The sequence below is a fragment of the Synchiropus splendidus genome, chromosome 4 (genome assembly GCF_027744825.2).
Source record: "Synchiropus splendidus isolate RoL2022-P1 chromosome 4, RoL_Sspl_1.0, whole genome shotgun sequence".
NCBI lineage: Eukaryota > Metazoa > Chordata > Actinopteri > Syngnathiformes > Callionymidae > Synchiropus > Synchiropus splendidus.
In genome coordinates this window covers 32,706,470-32,715,265 of record NC_071337.1, presented here as the reverse complement: position 1 = coordinate 32,715,265, position 8,796 = coordinate 32,706,470, and the positions used below count along the sequence as shown (strand labels likewise).

At 50.6% G+C, this 8,796-nt stretch overlaps 1 protein-coding gene across 1 annotated transcript; it reads left to right on the top strand.

The window, feature by feature from the left end:
• Nucleotides 1-1,643: 1,643 nt before the first annotated feature.
• LOC128757227 (uncharacterized) lies at nucleotides 1,644-5,095 on the top strand. Its single transcript, XM_053862334.1, has 6 exons — nucleotides 1,644-1,815; nucleotides 1,857-2,303; nucleotides 2,989-3,953; nucleotides 4,056-4,678; nucleotides 4,726-4,993; nucleotides 5,045-5,095. The coding sequence occupies exons 1-6, from the start codon at nucleotides 1,644-1,646 to the stop codon at nucleotides 5,093-5,095; spliced, it is 2,526 nt and encodes an 841-aa protein (XP_053718309.1).
• The last annotated feature ends 3,701 nt before the right edge of the window (nucleotides 5,096-8,796 follow it).

Here is an 8,796-nt window from a genome sequence, read left to right as displayed (position 1 = left end):
AAGTGTCAAGTGTGATGTAAAGAAAGGACGGCGCCCCAAGTTACATAGCCACTGGATTGGGCCAGGCACAGTGTTAGAGAGGGTGGGAGAAGTAGTATATCGGGTGCACTTAGTCCCTAAATGCCGGAAAGTGGTCCTGCAAAGAGACAGATTGGCACCATACAGAGGTAACTCCCTTCCCTCCTTCCTGAGTGGAAGCTCACCACCGTCGCCAGATCCTGTAGATACAGCTCAGCAGAATCAACTGCCAGGACCCAGTGATGGTGCAGACTCTCCGACTCTCAGGTCCCCTGAAAATGCTGTTGGTTCCAGACAGCCTGGGAGGCATCGTCAATTGCCTCTTGGCTTTAGAGACTTTATTGTTGCCTCAGGGACGAGGAACTAATTTGGGGAACAGTGTAACATCCCTGGGTTTGTGATGTTTGGGTTGAGTTCTGGGGGAGTGCGCATGCATGCAGGGGGAGTTGAGTTTTGTTTTGGGCGCTCGGAGAAGCGGTGTGTTGCATCATGAACTTGGGAGTTTTTGATTATTTATTGGCTTTATAATAAAACCATGCACTCCGAAACCAGTGCATGTTGTTTGGAAGGAACACAACATCATTACCATATTAAGGGCGCACTTTAAATGTGGCAGCGGCTGAATAGCACTGCCACAGAAAGTGGAGAACCTTTTCCCCTAGCGAGGACGATGTATTTCGCGCTGGATCAAACCAACTTCACCGCAGTTGCTCAGCAGACTTAATTTGCATGACTACAAAATAAATAAAAACATTTCTTGTTTCTTTTGTTTTATTTTCATAATTCACAATTCCACATACTAAAACGAAAATAATGATTTTCTTCCATCATATAATCATTACTGTACACAAGTAACAAAACAGGTTCATAGTCTCCAGAAAGAAGTGAGGTTCTATTTCATATGTGCTCCGCCCTCTAACGGCCTTCACTATTGGTTAATTCACATCGAGGCACTGGCCTCGGCCTGAGACTTCGATTGATTGGCTACAACCATCGGGTTATTATGGAGCGTTCCTGTTCGTCCTGCGCTGATTTTCTCGGTGAGTCCGACAAGCATGATGCCTGTGTCATCTGCTTGGGACCTGATCCCCTGAGACTGCTAGACTCGTGTCCAGCCTGCGTCGCTGTTCCAGGAGAGGAGCGGCACAGGCGGGCGGGTCTAGCACACTGGAAGGGAGTGGACCAGGAGTCGGCCTCTCTTCCAGCAACTCAGCCTCCTCAGCCCACTCCTAAACCACCTCCAGCAAAGATGGTTTGGGCGGACGTTACGGAGGAGGATGAGCGTCGTTTCTACGAGGAGGAGGTCCACCTCAAGATTTTTCCCGACGACAACGACTTGGGAGTGGTGGACGACGGCGAGAGTACTCCAGCGGGGCCAGGCCAGAGCAGGTACCCGATGGATGAAATGCCCCAACTCTTCCGCGAGGCAGCGGAGACATTTGGAGAGTCCCTCCCTGTCCAGGTGGAACCAGAGGAGGAGGATTTCTCGGTGCCTTTGTACGCGAAGGCAGCGAGAAAGGCGTCCAGACCCTCAGCCACGGTTCCTACAATGACCAGGCCTTGGGCCCACTCAGCAAAAGCTTCAGGCGCCCTTGACTAGCAAGGCGCCGCCTAGGGGCTATGCCATGTATTCCACTGTGGAAGGCGTTGATCCCACCAGGGGACTGCCACCTCTGGGGGACACGCTTGGGTTTTGTCTGGCGCCCAACTCCTCTCTCTGGACTGGCGGTAAGCAACGGCTCCCTGAGGAGAAAGATCGTACTACCGCCACCTTCCTGGACCGGGCTTATGCATGCGGTATGTGAGAACCCTTGCAAACAACATGACCTTCCTGGCAGCTTGCATGACTAGGCTGTTGTTTGAAAAGGAGACCTTGCAAGGGGATGAGCTGCGGAGGATCCAGGTGTCGACAGCGGCCTTTCAAAAGATGGCGTTGGTGGCCTCGATCAACGGAGGGCGCACGTGCGCCCTCACCCAGATGGCGGCACGCAACCTGTGGCTCGACAAGACAGGGCTTAAGGAGCCGGAGAAGCGGAACTTAATTGGAGCACCAATCTCCGATGACACGCTGTTTGGCTCCAACATCTCGGGTCTGCTGGAGAAGATGGAGACGCAGAAATCGTCGGCCAAGCTTTCCGAGCACTTCCGTCTGGCTCAACGCGCACAGTCCGCTCGTTCCAGAGAACGTTCTGGCCAGAGAGATGTCCGGGAGGACCCTTTTCGCTGCCGCGAAAGTGCCCAGCCCTCTACCTCGTCCGCTGGACATTCTTCTTCCGCGCCTCGTGGTAGAGCACCCGCACACAAACGCCCAAGATCTGTGTCTGCTGTGAATAAACCACAGAAAAAGTATCTTGTGTCGTCAAATGCTTTTATTGCATGTGGGTGTTAGCACTCGGGTACTGCTTTTACGTGCCGGCCTGAGCCCGGTTCCGTAGGCCTCCCTCGTGTTCAAGCGTCGTGTTCGCTAGCTAAAAAAACTAGGCTAACACTAGCTTCTTCGGCCTCCGGCCATCTTGCACCGCCCGTGGCAAGCCGGCCTGGCTCGAACTTTTCAAACGCACAGGTGAGTGCTGGCTGGCTTAAGGGACTTCATTTCCCAGCGATCTCTGCAGCTGTCGTCTCCGGCAGTCATGTTGCACCGCCTGCCTCCGGGAGGTCCCGTCAGTGTTCTTCAAGCACTCGGGTGAGTGTCGTCACTGGTGGTCATTTTGCTTCGCCTGAGTCAATTGCCGGAAATTCACGGCCCACAGTGTCTCCAGCGAATCCGGACGGTGGCACTCGGCCCTTTCGGGGAGTGGCCCCCGCACATACCAGATGTGGCGGGCGGGCATTTTCCGTCTCTGGCTCAACCCCTCACAGACTTTCACTCGGTGTGGGTGGATTTGTGCGGCCCCCTCGCCCCTTGGTTAAACAGAACATTGAGCAGGGGCTACGCACTTCAGTTCTGTTGCTGTCCCCCCAAATTCGCAGGAATCTGTCTCACGTCTCCTCGCTCCCCAGCAGAGCGTCTGTGTCTGGAGCAGGAGGTGGAGTCGCTCCTTCGGAAGCGAGCTATCTCTCTGGTGCCTCAGGAGGACCGAAAGAGAGGGTTCTACTCGGTGTATTTTCTGGTCCCCAAGAGGTCAGGAGGTCTCAGACCAATTCTGGATCTGCGACGGCTGAATGCCTTCATCTCCTCTCGCTCATTCAGGATGCTGACAATACAGCAACTGCTCAACTGTGTCAGGCCAGGGGACTGGATGACCTCCGTGGATCTGACAGATGTGTACTTCCACGTTCCCATCCTACAGCGCCACAGGCGCTACCTGAGGTTTGCAGTGGGGGACAACTGTTACCAGTTCGACCGGCTGCCCTTCGGGTACTCCCTGGCTCCACTGACCTTCTCGAAGGTGGTGGATGCTGCGTTGGAGCTGCTCAGATCTGCAGGCATAAGAATCCTGACATATCTGGACGACTGGCTCATTCTAGCGGCTTCAGAGAGCGAGGCGCAACGTCACACAGAGATGGTGCTGCAGCACATCACACGTCTCGGCTTTGCGGTCAACCTCCAGAAGAGTGCGCTGCAGCGCATCACTTGGACTCAATATCTGGGGCTTCTCCTCGACTCTCAGTCCATGATAGTGCGGCTGTCAGACGAGAGGTTGTCGAAACTTCTCCTCGCAGTGACAGCGGCGAGAAGTGCCCAGAGGTTGAGAGTGAGCGAGGTGATGACCTTGTTAGGTCTCATGTCGGCGGCTCATTCGGTAGTCAAACTGGGTCTCTTGCACATGAGACGCCTTCAACGTTGGTTCGCGTGTCTCAGGCCCGACCCAGTCAGGGACAGATCGAAGTTGGTGGTCCTTCCGGCCCAAGTTCATCTGGATCTGATCTTTTGGGCCTCCAGCAGTCGTCTCCACCAAGGTGTCCGTATGGGCTGCGTCCAGCGATACGTGCACGTATTCACGGATGCATCCCTGTCTGGATGGGGAGCCGCACAAGGAGAGGAGTGCATGGGAGGACTCTGGTCGGATCCCACGCTGCACATACACCTATTGTAGTTGTTAGCGGTGGAGAAAGTGCTGGAACACTTTGCGCCGCGTCATGTGATGGTCAGGTCAGACAACTCCATGACGGTTGCCTACATCAACCACCAGGGGGGAGTGAGAGCTCCCTCTTTGCACAGAGTGGCGGCTCGCATTCTTCTGTGGGCGTCCTCTCATTTCTTATCTCTGAGAGCGCGTCACGTTCCATGTGTGCTGAACGTGGACGTGGACAGAATGTCCAGAGGAGTCGTGTCGGCGGAAGAGTGGGGTCTCGTGCCACACGTGGCAGAGGCGGTCTGGGCTCGGTTCGGGGTTCCGGTCGCGGACTTGTTTGCGTCAAGGATGAACTACAAAGCTCCTCTGTGGTTCTGCTTGAAGGCGTCGGACAACCCCACCCTGGGGGTGGATGCTCTGGCGCACGCAACATGGCCGCAGGGACTTCTGTATGCGTTTCCTCCGTTGAGACTGTTGATGCCGTTCCTTCTTCGTGTGAGGACGCAGATGTTGACGGTGATCACGGTGGTCCCCAACAGTCCCGGCACCAGGTGGTTCCCGGACCTGGTCAGCTTGGCGAAGGGTCCACCCTGGATGATTCCAGACTCTCACGGGGCTCTGGTGCAGGATCAGGGCCGGCTTCGGTCCCGTCCTGTCCTGGGTCGACCTCTCAAGGTCTGGTTGCTGAAAGGGTGAGACTGCTGGACATGGGGCTGTCGGACGCAGTCATCCAGACGGTGCAGAGCGCCCGTGCACCAGCTACTAGCAAACTTTACACTTCCAAGTGGCTGGTGTTTGCTGGCTGGTGCGCAGCGAGACAGCTTTCGCTGTCTGCTTGCTCTGTGGTGGAGGTCTTGTCCTTCATGCAGGAGGTGTTGGACAAGGGCCGGGCAGCATCGACACTCAGTGTGTTTGCGGCCGCCATTTCGGCTGGGCACCAAGGTTTTGGCCAGGTCTCTGTAAGGTCACCCAATCATTAAGAGATTTCTGCTTGGCGCTCGGTGCATTAGGCCTCCGGTGAGGAGCCTAATTCCACCCTGGAATTTGCAGGTGGTTCTTGAAGGGCTCTGTAGGGCTCCGTTCGAACCACTGGCAGCCGCTTCGCTGGATGTTTTGTCCTTGAAAACGGCTCTTCTTCTAGCCTTAGCTTCAGCTAAGAGAGTGGGCGATCTGACAGCCTTGTCTGTGAGCTCACGGTGTATGTGGTTTGGTGAAGGTCTGACCTCTGTGACCCTTCATCCAAACCCGGCTTTTAGTCCTGATGTTGAGGGCCTTTTATTCCCCACCTCATCAGTCTGATCAGGAGGCTAGGATGCACCGGTTGTGCCCGGTGTGGGCCCTAGCTTGCTATGTGGACAGGACAAAGGACTTTTGTCTGACCGATAGTCTGTTTGTCTGCTATGGAGGGAACCTGAGAGGCAAAGCTGTCACTTCACAGCGCCTTGCCCACTGGGTTTGTATGACCATTTCTGCTGCATACAAAGCTGAAGGCTCTGTGGCCCCGGAGGGCCTCAGGGCTCAATCAACTAGGGCCATCTCCTCATCTGCTGCGCTTTTCGGAGGTGCTTCCATGGAAAACATCTGTCAAGCTGCTTCTTGGTCTTCTGCTTCGACCTTTGCTCAGAACAATCTGAGAGACATGACGGACACTTCAGTGGCTCACACTGTTTTGTCTGTCCAGGGATCTTCGACCATGGCTGGACCCTCTGGTCGTTGAAGTTTGTTCTTTCCTGTCAGGTCTTCTGTAAGGCCATGCTGGGAGTGAACTAATCCCTACGGCCCGTTAGAGGGCGGAGCACATATGAAATAGAAATGATGGTTACTCACGTAACCCATGTTCTATGAATATGTGCGTAGCCCTCTAACTGGCTGCCCAGCAGGCCTGTTTCTGCTGAGTTCCAAAAGGAGCAGAGCGGCGGGAGCAGGGGAGAGTTATACTTGGCGGGTGGTGCCTTCCTGGGCGGAGAGCCAGTCAATTGAAGTCTCAGGCCGATGCCAGTGCCTCGATGTGGATTAACCAATAGCGAAGGCCGTTAGAGGGCTACGCACACATTCATAGAACCTTCACTGTTGTTCCCTTTACATACACAGTTATTTCAAAGACTGTCTGAATAACTGTTCCCTAATTACACTCTGTATCCAACATAACTCAACAATCAAACGAAACAACTAATCCACTGTAGAAACTGATACTGATTAAGCAAGTTAGAGTTTGAACAGCTACGTCTCCTTACCCACATGTCAACAGAAAATGCATGGAGAGCACCATTTTGTATTTCGCAAGAGGGCAAAAAATGTTTTCATTAACTAAATTTGAACTTCACCATCATCTCATGAGGTTCAAAAACATACAGCTGAACTCCAGACTCTCACAAACCTGTTGAAAACAGGAGAACTAATCAGAGGCGACAAATGCTTCCGCTCTGTTCAGCCCCACTCAGCAGACTGATCAGTGTCGAAGACGGTAAGCCAACAGGGTCCCCGGAGGGAAACTGCGTCACTTCGCCACCTGCTGGCCATATGACCTGGTTCCAGCGCACTACAGCAAAGAGAAGAAAAAGAATGAATAAATTCTTAAAATAGTAAAATTGATTCCACTATACATTTTGCTCCTGAACGGAAACCATGACCCCAATAAAAGGAACAAGCAGTTTATTTGTATACACCAGAAAATATATGGATAATTTATCGGATATTTTTAAAAACAAAAATTGTGATCACACATTTTGGGTGTCACATGGGAAGGGCCTTAAACCCTCACATGTAGAGACACTGTCCATAATTTAGTCAAATTCAAATACGTGAATGATAGGGATGGGCGATATGAGCAAAAGAAGTAATTTTCAAATAATTTTCATTCTACTTCATGGGTTAGAGATTAATTGCAGTCTCTGTTGAAACTGTCTTATCATGAAACTCATTAGTGGCGTCTGTCTCCAGCGTCATTGTTTGTCTATGTTCAAATGTAATAGTGTTGAGAAGAGAAATTCAATGTATCACGTCTCTGGTAGAAGCCACTCGTGTCTGACAGACTGCTCTGCCAACTTCATTTAGGGGTTAAATTGAGCCACCTGTCTGCTGTATCTCATGTCTCTTAACAGATGACTTTAACTATGGTCCCGTCTGGACACATTTCTTAGATGCTATGGAAGAAATGTAAGAAATAATGTGAAAAAATGATTGTTTAGTCTTATTCTATTCTCGAAATCATTATACAAACTGTCAGTCCTTTGTCTTGTGTGATGAAAAACCTTTTTCATAATTCTCTCTCCTAAAAGGGTTGTTTTTCAACACCTTATTGAAGATTTCACTAATACTTTGACCGTTTAGAATTTGTTGATGGTCCCTAACTGATGCCCGGGTCGTAGCATTCGCGCTGCCTGAGAGAGTGTGTCCGCTATCAGTGAATGCTAATGGGGGAGGCAGAAGAGGATGTCGGCGCCAATACCAGAGCGGAGGTTCGTCCAGTATCCAACTATTTTCACCACGGTGTTTCGCTGAGGCACCAGTGCAGCGGCAAACCTGCATGTGTTGATGTGAGCCAAGGCAGACACGACCACTCCATGTAATAAAATAAACAGGGATCCAGAGACTCAGAGTCGACCAGTGTCATTATGAAAGATTCCCTGTATTAAAAATAAGTTTAAAACGACGATCGTGAACCAAAGTCCACCGCACTCTCCATAGCTGTCACACGCCGGTGTCGGCTCTTAAACCAGCTCCGCAGTGTGCCGTCGCTGTCTTGTCATGTTCATGTGTTCAAGTCCAATGCAGCGAGTGTCACGTGTTTATTGAATTTATCGTGAGATGCAGAATTGTCATCGTGGAGATTGTGTTGGCGGCCTATTGTGTACGATGAATTATCGCCCATCCCTATATATACTTACATTGAATGACTACGATTGAATGGTCTGAAATCTCAGTTTAATCTTAGTCAGCGCCAAGCCAAAGCACAAACTGTGAGGCACACGAGTGACTGTCCAATTAAACCGAATCTTAAACCAACAAAATAAAACGTTTTCTGAGTTGTATACCGCTTTATGTGTTTGGCAGTACATCGTGTACTTCTGGCAGCAAGCAATATGCCAAATTTGTATTCAACACGTTTCTGCTTACCTTTCCATGAATTACATTCTGCTGTTGTCGTTTTACTGCCCACCCACTAGCACGTCTAGGTCACCAATTATTGGAAAGAGCAGCACCGTCAGCGAGGTTTCTGTGCATTTGTTTCCTTATGGAAGGACAACCAACAAACTATCAGGTAAAATTCAAAGTATTTATTCCTTGCTACCGTTCCTTCACAATCTCAGTCTCACACACACTTCCTGTCACTCCTCCATCTGTGAGATGCTTAGTAGCATAAACAATTCAAGTGACATTGATCATATATGTTCATGTAATAAGTACAGAATTATATTGTCATCAATATAGATTTCATAATCTATGGAGGCATGCAAATAAGACAGCTTCACGTCCATCTGGCGCAGGAGTAGGTTCTCCTGTTCCACTTTTTGTAACATCAACCTAACCAACATGAGGTTTGCCATTAGTGAAAATAGTTGACCGCCATCACTTGACTGTATCCCTTGGCTACGAACCGTTCTTATCTCATCTTTCTTATCTTATATTTTCCATCAGCATCAATCGTGGTAGAGTAGATCTATATACCACCCATCCTTTTCATGGTTCCGGCAGAATTTGGAACGTTTTGTTTTCATTTAAAGACTGCACTTCCTCATCCATGGATCTTCTGCATTCTTTA

What these genes read in the sequence shown, in the direction of transcription:
- LOC128757227 (XM_053862334.1), top strand. Translation starts at nt 1,644, where the DNA reads ATGTATTCCACTGTGGAAGGCGTTGATCCCACCAGGGGACTGCCACCT. An exon ending in TTCTTCTTCCGCGCCTCGTG is followed by an intron (nt 2,304 to 2,988) that starts GTAGAGCACCCG and finishes CCAAATTCGCAG; the next exon opens with GAATCTGTCTCACGTCTCCT. An exon ending in GCGTCCAGCGATACGTGCAC is followed by an intron (nt 3,954 to 4,055) that starts GTATTCACGGAT and finishes CACCTATTGTAG; the next exon opens with TTGTTAGCGGTGGAGAAAGT.